Source organism: Vidua chalybeata, chromosome 6, assembly GCF_026979565.1.
Source record: "Vidua chalybeata isolate OUT-0048 chromosome 6, bVidCha1 merged haplotype, whole genome shotgun sequence".
In the NCBI taxonomy this organism is placed as follows: Eukaryota; Metazoa; Chordata; class Aves; order Passeriformes; family Viduidae; genus Vidua; species Vidua chalybeata.
The window spans coordinates 58,558,530-58,577,944 of NC_071535.1; the positions used below are offsets into that span (position 1 = coordinate 58,558,530).

At 40.3% G+C, this 19,415-nt stretch overlaps 1 protein-coding gene across 2 annotated transcripts in view; it reads right to left on the reverse strand.

Annotated features, from left to right (window-relative positions):
• The window catches only part of GALNT18 (polypeptide N-acetylgalactosaminyltransferase 18), a 210,611-nt gene that overhangs the window by 109,960 nt on the left and 81,236 nt on the right, over positions 1-19,415 (reverse strand). For both annotated transcript variants that reach the window (XM_053946333.1, XM_053946332.1), the window contains exon 3: positions 9,803-9,995. In XM_053946333.1, the coding sequence (XP_053802308.1) occupies positions 9,803-9,995 (193 nt within the window). The remainder of the gene's footprint in view (positions 1-9,802; positions 9,996-19,415) is intronic.

Genomic DNA, 19,415 nt, shown 5'->3' on the forward strand with positions numbered 1-19,415 from the left:
CACTACCATAAGAGACAAGGGGAGCTGACTTTTCTTCCAGAAGGCAATTAGTACAAGGCAGCACTGTTTTTCTCTTTTAGCCAGTAATGCAGGAGTAAAAACCTTCAGCCAGGAGAGAGGGAGCATGAGTTAAATCTTCCCTGATCTCCCCAGAGAACCAACCACTAGCCAGCTTGGTATGATTATTTTCAGTCCCCCTTTTCAGGGTCATTCCACTTTCTGTGGAGCAATTAAACTAAGCTGGAGTGATACCAAGTCTCTCTAACCTCATATTTAGGGTAAATCCCTTGGAGGAAGGACCTGCAGCACATGTTCAAATGGATGTTTGTGTATTTTAAACCCTACACTCCACTTTTCATGGCTATGTCAAATCTTCTAGATTATAATGCCACAAAAATTCTTGTGGTCACTTTTTTCTTTCTTTTGCAAGCTAATATTTATTATTTCCTTTTTACTAGTGACAATTTGGCTGAAGAAACTAAGCAATTTTCACAGAGCCTGCAAATCAGGTGTCAGGGCAATTTACTACGATGCCATACAATCACAGGATGGATGAGGTTGGAATGGGCCTCGGGAAGGCATCCTGTCCAACCCCTTCCTTAAGCAGAGTCCCCTAGAGCCAGCTGCCCAGGAACAGCATTTTCCTGCAACAGCATATTCAGACAGGGCTGGGGTGCCTCCAATGGTGGAGACTCTACAACCTGTGCTTCAGTTTGTGCCCTCATCCTCCCTAAGCTTCTCTTCTCTAGGCTAAACAGTCCCAACTCTATAGACACACACTGGTTTCACATCTTCTTAAGGAGAAAAGATAGTTTCCACAGCTGCCTCCTGTACCCTAGAGTGAGTATTTTAACCTCTGACACTGTTCCTTAAAAAAAAAGATCACCTTGAGTGATGAACAATCTCTGGAAGTCCTGCTTAAAACAATCTCTAAAAGCCCTGCCCAGATGACTGAGTAGTTGAAATAGCCATAAATTTCCTTGGGCTGAGCACTGTCAAACCTGAGGCGAATCTTTGACAAATGTGAGTTTTAGGGACCATCAGGTTTAAGTGGCATTTGACAAAAGGATTTCCAATGTGCATATTTCAGGCTCAAAGTGGCTGGGTGGCCTCTGTACTTATAATCACATAATAATTCTTAAATACTAACACTCAATTTTGTCCAAAAGATGCTAAAACCATTACAGATCCAGGTCCTTGAAGAACAGACCTATTCATGCCAAATGGTGTGTATACATCCAAATTTTGAAAATTTGTCTTCAAATAGACTATGAACTAGTTAACAGGTTTAAACCTACTAAAATAATCTTCATTATTACCCTTTAAAGAACCTACAATGCTTGTTATTTTAGTGATGTGCTTGCAGCCAAAATGAACAGATATAAAATGGTCCAGCAAACAAATCTACAACCAATGTATCTTTAAGCTTGGGTACGGTAATAATTGTTATCTTCAGCCATAACAACGAACAAAGAAGATAAAATGATACTTTAGCAAAAAAACTCTATCTGGTAAGATATGGTACCTATTAAATAATTAAGAAAAAGGGAGGGATTTTTGAAAATATTTTGAATGGCAATAAAAGTATACTGAAAATAGTTTAAAGAAGTTGCTTCCTAAAATACTGGTGGTTTTTTCTCCTCTGTCACATAAGCTGAGCTTGAGATAAATGTAAAATATACTATTGCAATAAACTAGTGACAAATTATATTCCAAAAAGGTTCTTGATGACAAAACAGCCCCCAATACACTGCTTCCCTGCCATAAATCCATGCATAAACTGACAGGTTCAAACAAAATTTCTGCTTCTGATGAGTCTTCCATCCATTTAAAAGAAACTATTTGTATTGGTTTTCCCACCTGCATTCATTTACATATCACATATTTGCAATTTTTTATCACTCTGGAGAAAATTTTTCATTGCTGGCAACTTGTAAAGACAAGAGCAAAGCTTTTAATCCTGTGGATGTAATTTGATTCCCTTTTTGCACCACCATGCCTTAAAAGATAACTACAGATGACATGAGAGAATAGAATTAGACTCCTCTTTTGTCTAATTTCTTTAGTCTTTTCAAGACTAATTTTCAAGGAGGGTACATTCCCTTTTTCTTTTTTCCCATTAAGACTCATTCATTATCTTTACTTCCACCTCAAATTCACTTTTTGTTTCAGTGTGTCTGTAGTTTTTAAAAAAACACTTTTTCCTCTCTACATAATTTTTCATATCCGTTGATGACACTAAAAATGACCTACTTTTTTTTTTTTTTTAATTTAAACAAATCAGAATTAACTTAGCCCCAGATCCTGCACAGAATGTAAAGCACTTGTGCATTTTCACAAGTATGTCTGTCATCATCTTTATGCCAAGTTTTATGAGGAATAAAATTCCATTGATAAGTATGAGGAATAAAATTCCAGTGATAGGAAAGAACAAAGAATAGCTACAGAGAGAGAGAGAGACGAGGCCTGTATAAGTGCCTAAAATATGCTGAAGTGGGGAAGGGGAGAGGAAACTGTATGGATGGAAATCTCAGCTCCACAGAGCTCGGAGAAGGGAGAGGTTGCGTGGCAACCACAACGTGCAGGTGCCAATGGCAGCCCCGCCAAGGGCTCATCCCCAGCTCAGCTCGGACCTGCCTCTCACACGGGGAGGCTCCTCCCAAACTCAAAATCCACGAGGCACACAGCGTGTTCCAGTGTGACACTGAATTTCAGATATAGATTCCAAATGGCAGTTAGAGCTGCAATAGCGAGTATCGCTTCAACAAAGCTAAAAATTACCGCGAGCAACCCACTCCACTCAATTACATTGGGCTAATAGCACTAAAGTAGCAGTTGTCATGGTTACCAGAAAATTTAGAGAAACTCCTGGCGTTCTATTTCAAGCACAGCTCTGGTAAATGGAGGGCAGCATACATTATGAAGCTTCTTTCAAATATTTGTCCACAAGAAAACTCTATTCCTCTATGCATTGTGATAATTCAATTTAGCCAGTCATTAGCTATTAAAATTAGTTTACCATAACTATGCATTAAAGCAGCAAACCAAAAATGATTTCCTGTATTAATAACTTATCTCTGAGACCATCTACAAATATGTACATAGTTATGAACTCAAATTATTTTCTGCAAGCTTTGAAAAACTTTCATCAAGAGGATCACATCAAACAATAGCAAAACCCCATTGTTTTGTTTAGAAAAAAAAATGGTAGTATATATGCCACTCTTTTTCTGGTTTAGGGTTTTTTTTTGTGGGTTTTTTTTTGTTTCTTTGATTTTTTTTGTTTGTTTTTTGCTTAATATATGATGCAATAAGGATGCTACTAAAATATGTTTGCAGTTCAAGTGTTGTTTTAGCAACATACATGGCAGCAAGTTTTAGTTCCAACAGAGTAAGAATTTCTCAAAAGCACAAGCAGAAACAGAATGGTACTTTCTTCAAGTACTGGTGACATTTTGTCCACAGCCAAAATGGCCAACAGAAGTTCAAAATAAATGGGAGTGGGAAAAAAAAGCAAACATTCTGGCATAAATGAAGTAAGTCGCAGTAAAACACTGGCAAAAGAACGGAGTATTATGGTGTCAGTGATGAAGAGAGACGGGGAAGACTGATTCAGTGATCAGAATCCGATTTATTGTGGGATACAAACCCTTATATACTATTTTAGGGAGGCTAGTAATGTTTTAGTACAGTGACTGGGTTAATAATCGCATAAACAAATTTATGCATTTTAAACACCTCTTGCTTGCAGAAGTCTGATGGAATTTTCTTTTCCTGGTAAACCCATCTGGTTGAATCTTCTTGCAATCCTCAAAGTTCTGTTTGCTATTGCTAAGGCATCCTGTTATCAAATCTCTTATGCTAACCAGGTCCAAAGTTCATCATCTGTCTTGTTTCCCCCAACATTGTAAGAACACCTGCACAACTATTTTTGTATTTATAATTTCATTGTGTGATCATACTTCATTTTTCCTTTTGCTATTATCAGTATTTTAAGTGCTAACTGAGCTGTGCTAACCAGGTTGGCATTGAACATCAAATAAAAAGGTCTTTTTATTCCTGTACAAGTGTACATCATCATTAACTTGGGTTATTAGAGCAGCTTGAAGACTGAAGCAGATTTGGTATCACTGCCAGTGACATTAAACACTTCTAGAGCAGCCATTTGAGGAGGTACATCTCAACAGATGTAAAAGCTTCGGAAAACCGAAGCTCAGCTCAGAATCCCAGGGGGTGGCTGCTCAGGCAGTACACACTGCTGCTGGGAACCACTCTGATGGCAAAGGTGAGATGAGAAAAAGAAGAATCAGAGGTAGAGAGATAAGTAAAAGAGACCATGAAATATGACAGCATTAAACGTTAGGGATTTAACAAGAATGCTGAATACTTGGGAAATTTTAGGACTTCTGTCCAAAACAAAACATTACAGGCTTTTGTGCGCTTTTTAAATGACTCCTTTGAAACATCAAAAGCAACAAGCAATATTAATGTTCTTTTTTACCATTAGCAACAAAAGAACTTAGTCAGAAATTAACAAGGAGCCATATCCATCACTAACATAAACCCAACAGAACTGTTTCACAGGTACATGTTGGGGCAAAGGTTTATGGAATGCAACTCTGGAGGAGCTGGCTTTTGGGAGAAATAAAGATTACATACAAATGCCCAGCCTGAACCTCACTATTTGAAATAACTGGTTTTCTTATATCAATTTCAATAAATGGAAAAAAATATAGAAGTCTGATGCATGCTACATCCAGGATTGTGTTTGCCACCATAAGACTGATCGACATTTTGGAAAAGTGTACACATATAAAAAACCTTTGTCCCAAACCATATCACTCTCCTCAACTAGCCAATGCTTGATTTTTCTTCCTTGTAGTCCCATCTACATTCAGGGGACCTCTTGCCTGCTTTGTTTGTGCCCACTTTATCACAAACCTAATTTGCTGTCTTCAAGGCTTCTACCTTTGTCCCTTGCCAAACTGAGCCTCTAAATAATCAGTTTAGGAGTGGTGAATTGTTTGAAAGAAGTGCTTACAAAATAGCCAAAGCCCTTCTCTGCACAGGAAACAGGACTTTCTCAGATGACAAATTTTCCCAGATGACAAACTTTCAGCCAGGAAAAGGGGCAAACCTGGTTCAAGGTATACCATGCCATTTGACAATCTCCAAAGAATTAAAACATCTGAGCTTTAAATGCTTCTTTTGCCTCCCACCCTTCCTGCCTTTGCGTCTTTGTTTTGCTTCTTTGCTTTCTTCTAGTCAGTTACACTGACTGAAAAGGTTGGTTTGCATTTACTGGCCAGGTTTATTTGTATCAGACAGTCTGTGCAGGAGCCAGACCCTTTGAAACAGCTCCTCTGCTGGGATCCTGCTGCAAACCTTCTTTCCTGCTATGCCTCCCTTGCTCATCACATAATCAAAGAAGAATATTACCTCCCTCTCCCATGTGTGCTTCAGCACAATGGATCAGGCAACAGAAATGTACAAGCCAACAAAGTAGAACCTTAAGTGCATCCACTCAAAAGGAGTTTGGGGACAGTTTCAGGATCCCTAAACAATCTGAATTGTTATAATGAATTTCTGCATGAGCTTGTTTCTTTCACAATTCACTCAAAACAAGCTTTTTGCGTACTGCCTGCCCTACTGAAAGTAATAAGCACAACAGAATTATAACTAACACAGAACTATTATCCTCCGTTCCTGCACGCAGCAAGGGCAACACTACCTTCCTCAGTGCTTCCAAGCTCATTAGAGCTATTTGTCAGTCTGTGATGTAGATAGGTGATGGGCAAACAGATGCACAGAAGGGTGGGGAACAGCACAGCACCCAGCTTCAGCAGCACAAAATCAGGCCCTGGCAGAGACAGTACTCCACAATAAACCCTGCATGGTCTACTGAGTATTGCAAAAACTGAGCTCCCTTCACAGTGCGAGGATTACTTCAGGAGGATAAAGTATCCAGGGCATCTCTTATTTACTTCAAAGAGATTATTTTGGACTGTGCTGGGGACACCCTCTGCTAGCACAAATACTCACAGTGAAAAGGAACTAAATTCAGAATGCGACAGGAGGCTCATGGCTGTGCAGAGGGTCAGAAACCACTCTGCAGTACCTAAAGCATGACAAGGTCCTTCTGAAAGGTGTGACAACTGCCACAGCTTGACCCATCTGTGCTCTGCTGGATGTTTCCAACCAATGTGATGATCTTTTTCTAGAGAGGCCAGAGTTCAGAGGCTTGGGCAGAGTGCACTGCCCTAACTGCTAAATGTGTTCTATTGCCTCTTCCTGCCACCACACTGAAGAACTGGGCAAGGCTGGATTTTTGCCCTCTCTTCCATCTGTGTTGTGGCTCCACAATTTCTAATAGTCCTCTTCTTTTGTCATGGCATTTAGTGTTGACAATCTCAACCCTAGAAAATGCTGCATGGTATAATTTGGTGTTATTACACATGTGGGATGGCCTTTCTCTCTGCAGAACCTTGTAAAGACACACTGAGCTCCCCCTCTACGATATGTTGATGTGAATTCTCAGAGCACTGCAGGCAGAAAGGTCAAAGCTGAGTCATACCAGTATGATATAAAAGGAGTAATATCACAACTTTGGCAGATCACTTAATTCTCCTGCTCTCAACTGGGGCGAACAATGTGTGAATTTCCTTAGGTTTCAGTTGCGAATATTGTTGCCTTCCCAAATTCCTGTACTTCATACAATAGGTTCTGAATACAGACCAAATGACAGACCACCACTGAGCCCAGACAGAACTATGTGAGCTCTACCCCTTTATCTACCTGTCACAAGCCTTTGCTGGGATGCCACTGTCATGCTGACTCTTGCAGAATTACTGCTAAATCCAGGCTAATGAGCTTGGTTAGACCTCGGCTAACTCTGTCCAGAGCTGTGGCTAACTCTGTCCAGGTACTGTGATACCTCTTATATCTGTGCTCTCATGGATTTCTAGTCGGAACAGAAATACCACAACTGACTGAGGGCCAGCAAAGGTGACTTGCTGCAGGCTCTCTTCACACAGCGCTGTCCTTGGCCTTTACCCTGTGCTGCTTGAGCCCAGTACCTGCCCAAGGATAATTTAAATACAGCTATACAGACTTGGGAAGTGACTTCTGCACTTGGCTTAAAAACCAACTGCTAGAAATCCCAAAAATTGATTATTACACTGGAAACACTTTCATAGGGTAGACTTTTTTTCCCCACAACATTCATGCATGTGCTCTCACAGAAATGAGAATTTGCTTGTCAGAAGCAGGAATTCTTTTCTCAACAACAGGACTTTCAGAACACCTGTAGCTCTGCACTCCACGGGGTGCTGTAGATACAGCAAACAGTTTGCATACTGCCTGACAACACAATTCATTTTCCTCAGGGTCAGAACTTACTACATCCCAGTGTCAGAGTCCCTGCCTGCTTCCCAAGCCTAAAGGGTACACGGAACCTGCCTGAGCTACCATTACTAAGCTATTATTTTGTATGTATGTGTCCCTAAACATACTGTGATGTCTGTCACGTTTCTGGCAGTCAGTCAGCAAAGGATCAAAACTTGCACAGGAATTAGGATCATGATTCATTTCTAACTAGAGTTTCTTTTAAAATCCTAATCTTAATTTATTTTCAGCTACAGTAACATTCATTTTCTCCATATTTTAATTGCTAAAACACAGAGTTATAAAAAATTTATATTTAAATCATTCAGAAGAGTAATTTCAAAAGAGCTATAAGAACAGAAACATTTCTATCATTGACGTCTAGTTAAAAAGATTTCTTTTTCTTTCAGATCAGTTTACAATTAAAAAACAAAAAAAGAGACTGTCCCTACAGGCACTGCTGAAGTGATTCAACCAAAACACAAATTGCATGGACTTTGACTTCTTTAAATTCAGTATTTCAGCAAATCTGCAACAAAAATATTTCTACAATGCAATATGCAATAATATATAGCATAGATACTGCTAAAGTGCTGCCTGGGATGGTGTTCATGTATTTTTGCTATCATCAACTTAGTGTGCAGCAAAATGCACTACTGCTTTAGTTATTAAAATATTTGGTTAGAATAAATGAATACAGTCACATTTGACTCACTAAGTACCCGGCATATTTATTTTAATGATTTCTTTTTTTAATGAGCTGCAAAAAAAAAGCAGTTTTCCCTCCACCTGTTTCTCCATCTCCAGAGCTGCTGTTTGTTCAAAGCACCAAATGTATCACCAACGCTTCAAACAAGTTGAGCATTAAGTGTCTCTGTGAACAGTGCTGCCCAAACAGCCCTCAGATGCACTGAAGGGAAGGTTGTTCCCTCCCCTGGTCCCATCCACCTCCCCAAGCCATTGTGGAATAACCCTGGATGCGTTCACCCTGCCTGGCGTGCGCGATTGTGAGCAGAGACCTGCCCAGGGAAGGAGGATCCCTGGGCTTTTAGTGCTTGGCTCAAAGGTGTATTTCACCACTAAAACTGCCGACTGACCTTAATCAGGCAGTTCTGTGCTTTCAAAGAAAGCAGCTTTTATTTAGCCAGATTATCTCATAAAAGTGAAAACTGGCATTAAAAGGTTCTTTTAGCAGAAAAAAAAATGCTCGCTATCTAATGTGAATTGAAGGTGAGATGAAGCTTTCAACAGATGCTGAAGAAATGTTAATGAATACTTAGTGGGACTTTAACAGGACTGACTTTGGGCTCAGCAGCGCTTCAGAAGACAACTGAAACGTACAGCCTTCACCTATTTGATAAAAATTACTCATTCTGGCTGTTACCTGGACCTATGAGGTAAGCCTTGCAGGTGGAAAAGAGCTGGACAACCACAGTGTGAGCCCACAGGTGGAAAAAAGCTGGAATGCCACAGTGTGGGCCCAGAGGTGGGAAAGAGCTGGACAACCACAGTGTGAGCCCACAGGTGGGAAAGAGCTGGAAGGCTGCAGTGTGAGCCCACAGGTGGAAAAGAGCTGGAAGGCTGCAGTGTGAGCCCACAAGTGTAAAAGAGCTGGAATGCCACAGTGTGGGCCCAAAGGTGTAAAAGAGCTGGAATGCCACAGTGTGGGCCCAAAGGTGTAAAAGAGCTGTAAGGCCACAGTGTGAGCCCACAGGTATAAATGAGCTGGAAGGCTGCAGTGTGAGCCCACAGGTATAAACGAGCTGGAAGGCTGCAGTGTGAGCCCAAAGGTGTAAAAGAGCTGGAAGGCTGCAGTGTGAGCCCACAGGTATAAAAGAGCTGGAAGGCTGCAGTGTGGGCCCACAGGTATAAAAGAGCTGGAAGGCTGCAGTGTGGGCCCACAGGTATAAATGAGCTGGAATGCCACAGTGTGGGCCCAAAGGTGTAAAAGAGCTGGAATGCCGCAGTGTGGGCCCACAGGTGTAAAAGAGCTGTAAGGCTGCAGTGTGAGCCCACAGGTATAAACGAGCTGGAATGCCACAGTGTGGGCCCACAAGTGTAAAAGAGCTGGAAGGCTGCAGTGTGAGCCCAAAGGTGTAAAAGAGCTGGAAGGCTGCAGTGTGAGCCCAAAGGTGTAAAAGAGCTGGAATGCCGCAGTGTGGGCCCACAGGTATAAAAGAGCTGGAATGCCGCAGTGTGGGCCCAAAGGTGTAAAAGAGCTGTAATGCCGCAGTGTGGGCCCACAGGTATAAAAGAGCTGGAATGCCGCAGTGTGGACCCACAGGTATAAAAGAGCTGGAATGCCGCAGTGTGGGCCCAAAGGTGTAAAAGAGCTGGAATGCCGCAGTGCGGGCCCAAAGGTGTAAAAGAGCTGTAAGGCCGCAGTGTGGGCCCGCAGGGAGGGCGCCCCAGGACTCACGCGCTGGGCCGCAGGTCCGGCAGGGCCCTGTCCAGCGGCAGGCGGTCGCTCAGGTAGGCGTTGTAGCCGTAGTACTGGAACTGCTTCAGGGCCAGCCGCCTGTTCTCAGGGCTCAGCTCCTGCCCCCAGTGAGCAAAGAGAGACGAGTCCGTGAACGCTTCTGCAGGATTGTCTTCCAATTTTGGTGGAGCTTCTACAAGAGAAAAAGACAAAAGGAAACAGTAAGGATCTGCTATTTTAAAAAGTGTAACTTTAGCTCCACTTGCTGCTTGTAAGTCTTTCCATGATATGCCCTCACATACTCTTGTGTTGTTGCAACTATTAGCACGTAAGGCTCCAAATTTAATAGTCCAACAAAGTTAGGTATAAACCTGTCGCCGTTGAGGCAGGACGGGAACAGAAGAACTCCAAGAAGAGTTCACCAAGAACTCCATCAGAAGGCGAGATGAAAACTCCCCTTTATTTCCAATACACCACTCTATTTATAGAGAACATCATGCAGACTAATTTCATTGGTCTTAAAAGTAAAAACATCCCACACCATTGGTGCGCTCTGAATGACACACGGTGGCAGAACATATCTATAAACAATGTGAACAACAAGAGAGATAAAGAATTATTTACATTCCTTTCCAACTCTCTCCCAGGCCCAGCCTGGTAGAAATGTCTCTTTTTCTCTCTGACTGAGAATACCCATATTAACAATTCTTTTTTATCACAATCTGACTAAAGGCCAGAACCGATAAATCTAAATGAATTAAATTTCAGAAGGAGCTTTATCAGAAAAGAATGTTACTTTGCTTTTATATACTAAGATGAAATATTTAATTTCAGCCTGGATTATCTTGCTAAGAAATGAAGTTTTGAAGGGGAAAAACAAAGCATCTGTATGTAGTGCACAAAATGGCTGCCAGAGTTGGTGTGTAAAATAAGTTCTGTAAAACTACATATTCAACATAGAGAAAATTCACTGTACTAGGCATTCATGTTTAAATGGCAAACCAATTTCAGTCATGCAATAACTTTATGCTCCTGTTTACCAATCCAGCCTATTTGAATTTTTAGTCCATATTTAGATGCATACGATGATGCTACTGGGATCATCACTTTGTAGTATTTGCTTGATTTGCTTGATTAGCAAAGGTTTTCATTTCACAACATCTCTGGCTGTTATACTAAACAGAGAGGAGGGGGACATATACCTAGAACTCAATTTAAGAAGAGCTCCAGTACCATGAAATCACAGCATTCATTCTCAATGTTTAGTCACACAGAAAGTCTATTCAAGGTGTCTTGTGAGCTCTCTGTGACTGACACATCACAGTCAACCACATAATCTAACCAAGAGACGCCCTTGTTTCTGTGAACACTTTACAATCCACAGTACACCAGTAAAGCAAGATCAAATGCCTTAATTGCCTCCAATTTCTCAACATAAACTAGAGACACACACACACACAAAAAATATTTTTCTGGAAGTTATTATTATTTATCAGCAGTCACATTAACAGTGACCCAACCAAATGAAGAACTCTCCTTTCTAAAGGACTGTACTTACAAACACAGAGACTTACGAAAATTAAGGCAAATCTTCTGAAAATCTGTCAATTGTCCCCAAAGTCCTCCTCAGCACCCAGAGCCACCTACAGGCCTGAAAGCTGACTTAACCTTCATGGAAATGCCTGAAGACGAAAGTTTATGTACTAGCACAATATGCCATCAGAATCCTGACTCCCAAAGAATGCCAGGAAGCATCCTTTGATCGCCTACTAAAAAGAACCCAAAATGCAAAAACATAAGTTGAGAAGACTAGGTTATTTGATTTGTTTGAGATGTTCTTTTTTTTCCTGACAACACTGACAAGAAACTAATGGCAGTTGCTTCCTACACCATGTTCTAACCTCTGTAAACATGAAATGTTTCTTTACTTGTCAGTCTCCGAGCCTGAATTCAGGAATCAGCTCCAACTCTTCAAAGATGAAAGACAAGCTAAACCCTCAGTCAAAGGAGGAAACTATTCTGACACAGGTCCTGCTACCACACAGATAAATGTCTTAGAGAGGAGCTTGGCAACTACGCAATTTGGATAAGCTCAGATCATTTTAGAGGGTCATAACTTGAAAAAGGCAGAACAGCACACTTCAAAAATCACAACAACATGGGAGATCACAGATGTCTCTGTCTTTTCATGGATGAAGAGCCATCCCAGAAACAACTACCTTCACAGACTCACACATATATTGAATATATTTAATTTTATCTAATGATTTTGTGAATGAGAGTATTTCCCAAAGTGATCTATGAATCTCTTGCTGTTTTCTGATTGAAAAAGTGCTCAGTAATCCAGGTTGTATCTCAGTTTAAGATCTTCCAGTAATGGATATCTGTGAATTTAGTTTACAAGCTCTACTAAACCACTTACCAAATACAGTAATTTTTTTTGTATGCTAAGCAAACGTATTATTTCAATAAATTGCTCTAAAGGGAAAAAAAAAAAAAAAAACACATTAGCAGGAACTTTCAATTACAATTCCAATCAATGGATTCAAGCGTGCATCTCTGATGACAAAGCCTTTCTTCCTTTATTTGGCTGAAAACTCTTGGGGGAAGCAACTTTATTCAGCCAGTCTCTCACAAGAAATAAAAATAATGATTACAGACCATCAGCTACCTTTTGACTAGCCAACAAGTGCATTTGATGCCTTGTCCTCTGTAAACAGGTCATGGCCTGAGGTGTCACAGCCAGGCCTTCTTCCCACTTGCTCCTGCAGTTTGCAGAATGATGGTGGGGAGCAAAGGCCCAAAGCTGACCCATGAGCAGTACTGCCTAAAGCAACACTAGGTAGGCACATTCATCTGCTCAGTTAGTAGCAAAAAGGAAAGATCAGTTCCATTTCTCCTGTGGGAAGAAAGCCATGCTGCCATACCTGCAGCATGTCACTGCAAATGTTACCCGGAGGTCCTCCCTATATTAACTTTACATACCATTCAAAGCTGTACCCAGACACGAGCCTGGTATTAACTCCTGGCAGACTGACTCCCTGCAGTTAAATCAATTAGTAGCAGAAATTTATTACATAGATGTCAGCTGGCTGCACACCTGTGCCAAAGAAGTTTCCTTCCAGAAGACTGGCTGGTCATGGCATCAGTCTGGAATCAGTCACACACTGCTTACCTGAGCCAAAAAACCCACAATTTGTTTTCTAAAATCATCTGTGTCTCTTCAGTTCATACTCACATTTCCTAGTTATGCAATTAATGTTTCTAGAAATCCATTGCTTCATCTGATCTTTGTGACCAGCTGCCAAGACAGAAATTCACTCTCCACTTCCAATTGTTCATTGTATAAAAAAATAAGTCAGAGACACCAAATCAAAAGACACCACTGAGATAATAAGGGGTAGACATTTTGTTGTCTGATTGCTGCTTTGTTCTACAACCTCTGAAGAAAGCAAATATTTCATTTATTACCCATTAACATAATCAATTAATAACTTTCATTTAATCTCCATGAAAGCCTTTGAAACTCATTAAGAGAGACCCATTTTTTCAGCTCCATTCAGATGTCAACATTTCTTCCAAAGAAAAGTTACTATGAACAGGTTCACAATTAAGAGAAAGGATCAAGTCAGAAAGGGTTGCAAAAATAGTTGCAGAGACAGAATCAGACATGCTGTTTGTTCTCACGAGTACCTAAGTTTCATTTTACTCCTATCCCTTATTTGACTGCAGGTCTACTCACAAAAGCAGCAATATTTCACATCAAAGCTTTGCCATTGTGAAAATGCCTTCCAAGAAACAGAACTGTTTTATAAAGCCTGCAGTGTAACCTTATGTGCTGATTTCATTAAGTGGCAGTAACAAGAAGGTAGATACAAGTCAGCACAACCACCCTGTCTGGAAAAATACCCCTATTATGTCAGCTAAAGACATGCAGAAGGCATCAATACCTGCACTAAATGATACATGCTCAGGTGGAACAGGCTGCTCACAAAAAAAAGAATGAGTTGGAAATTATGCCAGAGAGTAGGAAGAAAGGCTTTGATCATGTTCTCCAGTGCCTGACCCTCTGATTTCCCAGCCCACAGAGGGAGGAACAGGCCATGATTACAGAGGTGATGCCACAGCTGTGCCTTGCCTCACCATGCAAGGTGGACTCATGATGTGCATCTAAGCAGACTATCATTAAAGGCAAAACAAAGCTCAGCTCTCTCATGAGGCCTAATGGCTTCAAACTCTGGCTCTGGCTCCCAGCACTCAAAAGATCTATATTCTATTTCCTGCAGGCAGTAGCCTTTCAGCTTTCTATGGAAGGAAGGATCTTTTCATCCTTTTCCTCTACAGGTGCCCTTCATCTGTTAGGCAATCCATACCCTCTTGCCAGAGGCCATTCGGTGTGACAGATAAAAATCCCAGACTTGCATTGGATCACAGAACCATGTTTATAAGTGGGAAAACTTCAACTAAACTTTGTCACACAGCAAGGTACACAGAGGAAAATCCAATTTTTAAAATCTATTATAATTCATGAAAACCCTTTTATCATCATTCTCAAAAATCATAGTTTGACAATTCCTGTCTTGCAAGGCTACTCCCGTGCAGGACCCTGCTATAAATCCTTTATCAGATGAGTGAACCTCTAAATGAAAACATCCTTGTTTGCATGGTGTGATGAAACACTGACAAGCAACAAGAGAAGCAGCTCACCAAGATGCACCACTGCATCAGCCATGGAGAAAAGTATACTCAGAAGACCAAAAATAAAATTTACAGTAACAGATCTTCCCTCAAAAATGTTTTTTACTTATTCTCTCACCTCCCCAAAAAATCACAATACTGCTGGCAAGGTGTCAACATCAATATAGCTTTGTGCTAAAAAGTGAACTTCATTGTTTGGAATATTCAAGTTAATTCCTCTTGGCATTCTAGTCTTGTTCCCAAAGAAATGACTTCAGCAGAAGTGCTCCTAAGAAAAAATGCCGTATCTAAGTGGGTTAAATCCTGCTACTACTGCTTACTTACAGCTTAGTAAATCATACTGAAGTTGCTAGGGCTTCCCAGAGAGACTGACAGAGCCTGTCAGACTCTGTCTGCACAGATGACAGAGCAGAAGAGCCCAAATCTTAAGAAAAATAAACCTCATGCGAACTACATACAAAACACACAACCATCCTTAGAGGATTCAGCTCCATATCCAATCTTTGCATACTCCAGCACACTCTGTAGTTAGTGTAAACATCAGACAGATCAGACAGACAGAGAATGGAAAAAAATCCCAACAAAAGAAAGGTGATCCTCTCCTCAACAGCTGTCATGAAATCATAGCACTATGAATAGTATACAATCAGACAAAACTTAAAAAATTAAACTGTGTATGACAGCACATATAGAAGGAAATGGTAAAATTCTCTCAAATTTAAAATTTTTTAGAACTTGAAACACAATTTATATGCTACCTTTACTGCATTTTAAGCAGCCAATACACATACATAATGGTATAAGCTATTAGCATGCTACTAACATATATTTTCATTTGTTTCTGTTTGAAGGCTTCTGTTTGGAGTTTTTTCTGATAAATAATGCCACACTTATTGTGCATTTGGTGGAAATTCAGTCTAGTTCTCCTGCTTAGTGTAGGTGTAGAAGAAGGGATTACAAGTGACCTCACCGGATAAATCACAGTTGTACTAATTACCAAAGAAGAAGAACAGCTTTGCCCTTAATGGGTTGCATTTGTGACTAATAAAGGTAAGTGTGATAAAAGGGGTAGGTTGGCCAGTCAGGGAGAGCCTGGAGGAAGAAGGAACGATCCAGAGAGATACACAAGAGGAAGGAAACACGGAAGAGAATTGCTGCTGTTTCAGAAGCTCTGCTGTGAGGTCAGGCTGGGTCTGATGGAGTTAGGGCCTGCTGTTGGAGCCTGCAGTCATAGTGGAGCTAGGTAAAAGCCTGTGGTCAGAGGCAGCAAGGAAATACTTGCAGTCATATTCCAGCAGGAATAGCCAGCAGTCAGAGTCTGTCATAGAAGCCAACAGTAAGAGCTTGCTGTAGTCGGAGTCAGGATGGCTAAGCTGTAAAGAAGAATAAACTGGGACCCTTTCCCCTTGTTAAATGAGTGTCTGTGTCTTGGCTCATTTCTACCCCTAATGAGAAGTCTACTGCAACACTTAGCACCCAACAAGGACTGATCTTTGTGCTGGTTTCCTGCCCTGGCAGACTTTGATAACCCAACAGCTCCTAAAAAGTCGTGGCTTATACAAACATCATATAGTCAACCCAGGACACACAAAAGTAACTTTACACCGAAGAAAGATGTCTGGAGATGACTCTCAAAATGTGCTCAGCGCTAGAGGGCAGTGTAAGAAACAGGAAAATTTGGGTCTTAAGAGAAATCGGAGGGTTTTGAAACTTCTAAAGAACTTGTTAAAGAGCTCTCAGAACTACAAGTACCAAACCGATAAGCCAGTAATTAACCAGCAAATTCCATTATAGTGGTTATTTCCTATGGGTGAGAAAAATGAAATGTTTATTATGTTATTGAGTCAATACTAAACTATTGGATGTGGGTGCACACAAATAACACTTTATAGGAACAAGGTCTTGGTAAGGGCTCTATATTTCTTCTGTATGCACTCCACCTGGCCTATTCTGATCTGAAAACACTATAAATCCTGAGCACTGCTGTTCCTACTAGATATGTTCTCACTACCAGCCTATTAAATTCCCCTTTAGCCATAACTGTGCCATGGATATGAATCAGGCCAGACAAGTCCATGCATCATTCTGGCAAAGTTAACATAAAGTTACTACAAGCCTGGACAACTTGAAAACAGAGTAAATGCTTCTAATTTACTGGAATGGGATTATCTAAGGAAATACAAATTTGCAAGTACAACCCATTTCCCCTTAGATGAAGACATAGAACTCTCTGACAGGTACTAATACTGCACTTTTAAGGCTTCTGTATCTATCAATATTTTGTCAGGGACCAATTTTGTTTTCTCCAATGTGTAAAAGGTGGATTTTTCAAAAAACACAGTATGAGGATATAAAAAAACTAAGGAGTACCAAGTTCCAAGTATTCAGACTTTCTAAAATACAATTTTCAGCTTGTCCTAAGCAATACCTCTCTGCATTCCTTCTACTTGGAAACCAGATTTTAAGACAGTAACAATTCATTTAAAGTAACATATAATTTCTTAACTACCTCCAAGATAAAGGGTGGTTAGAATAATTATTTATTGACTATAACTTAAAGGATTACCTTTATTGACTATAACTTAAAGTTTCATTAAAAGAAGTATGTTTTTAAATGGCAAAGTTATTTTTATCATTTTAAATAATTATTAGGGCATTAACTTAAATCTAATCTGTAGGCAAACATACCACAATTTTTGGAATAACAGTCTAAAAATACAATAATAATCGGACCAAACCTGCCTGAAAATTGATTTCGTGAATTTATTCAGTCGTGATACACAAATCTCAGTATCATAAACTGCAGTGTAAGTGCCCTGAACCAGCAGTGGTACCCATAAAGGAAAGAGAAGAATGAGATGGGCACAAGTACCTCCCTAATTTTCCAGACAAGCAGAGTGACAGCCTTGTTTCAGGTCATTGTTCTCGTTAGGAGGAATAAAACCCCCCGCAATGCTGATTAGATCAGATTGTCAAGGAAAATGCTAAACCAATTTAAGCCAATAATCTCCGATTTGTGCAATTTTGTGAGAATTATTGCACTGGCCTAATATGTTTCCGGTCTTGGATGAAAAAGACATCATGTTACCATCACACATAACTGCCATTCTTTTAATTACTTGTGATAATATTTTCAAAATGCCCAGTAAATTTTATGATAGTGAACCCTGTACAGATGAAAGGAAGGTACAACTTAAACCCCAGTTTTGCAAAACCAACAGTTTTTCATTAGGTTCATTGATTACACTGAGTATTTTTTCCATGTAAGATTGGAAGACAACAGCATTTCACAGATAAGAGACCAGTTTGCACCCTGGAAACAGTGCTGTGCCAAAAATTGAGATTACTTCTACTTGATGCTCAGGCACAAAGCTGAATTTCTAATGGCAACTTTCCTCACTTCCTTATCACCATGAAAGAAATAAGTGGAAACAGAGGAGATCTACATATAAAGCGCAGTTTGCAAAGGCAACAGAATGAACCAGGCTCCACATCAGGGCTTGGGGTCTGAGAGCTTTCAAAGAGACAGCACAGAGAGTCTTCTGCAAGACAGAAGATAAGAAGGTTTGGAATATTCCACTGACTGTAACTGCACGTGTTCCTAAAGTTAGGCATCTGCTAATGGGCTTACTAAAAAAGGAAACTCATCTGCATTTAATGAATAGCAGACCACATTTTTCTTCGGAATTAGTGGCTTTTGTATGAGTGCAGCTGAGAGGCTTTAAAAGCTCCGTGTGTTTTATATCATAAACCTAAATCTATGTCACCTGGAGTAAACATGAAAGGCATTTAACTATTTTGAAAACTATTTTGCCAGGAGCTGTCAGGCTGTGACACAGCTAATTAGTCATATACATACAGCTTTTCTTTTTATACAGAGCTGAGTAGTCACACCAAAAGTAAAGTTCACACAAGGAAACAGAACTCTTCTACTGTCACCCCACTCAAAGCACTGAAAATAGGCTTCCTCTTTCAGTAATCACACAAACTGAGATTTTTCTCTGCTTGCCAGGCTGTACTGAGCTCCCTCAGATTAGTTCTACTTCAAAAACTTCCATTCAGTTCTTTCAGTCCTCTGAGGAATTTTGTTTGGCCACTTTTTTGGAAATACAGAAGTTTTAGAGAGCACCAGCTCCCTCACTCAAGACATCCCTTACTTTTTTCCGAAGTGCTTCCAAGATTAGACATTATAAGCTGCTCCACCCCTTCCACCACCGTGTTCTTACCAGCACCTCAGTACACACTTAGCTATGTGGGCCTCTGATTGACAGGGCTCCTACTTAAAAAGTACTTCTCAAGCAGTTGCAGGCATTATTGCACAGTGGAGCTACTTCTCACTTCCAGGAGTTTTCCTAAGCTACTCCAAGAGACAGAGATGAGTTTCAGTTTAAAAGGAACCTGAAGAATTATGAGGAACAGGGCTGCTTTGAAGAGTCAGCGTGTTCTTCTGTAAAACCATCTTCTGTTCTCAGATGCTATGCTTAAAGCACTGGATGTGGACAAATGCAGCAACAGGGAGCAGGTATATTTTAAAGGTTCACAAGGTACACGTCAATTAAAAAAAAAAAGTCAACTAAGCATCACATAGCTTCTCCTCTTGTCAGAAAAACATGAATGACAATTTAAAAGCACTCTCCCATCTTTGATATCAAGTAGATGATTTGTGCTAATGTTAACATCAATAATACACTGAGCCTATCAAGATGTCAAGAATTCTCCTTGACATAGTAGAAAAAAATTAAAGAAAATGCAATCAAATTAAGTTCTCTGGTTTCACAGGTATTTGGGTAAATGATGTGAGATGATACTTTAGCTTAATTTTAGAAATAGGACAGTAAGTCAAAAAAACATGTTGAAAGGAGACAGCGAATCACGTGGACAAGCAGCAGTCTGCATCAACAGAAGGCAAAGGGGA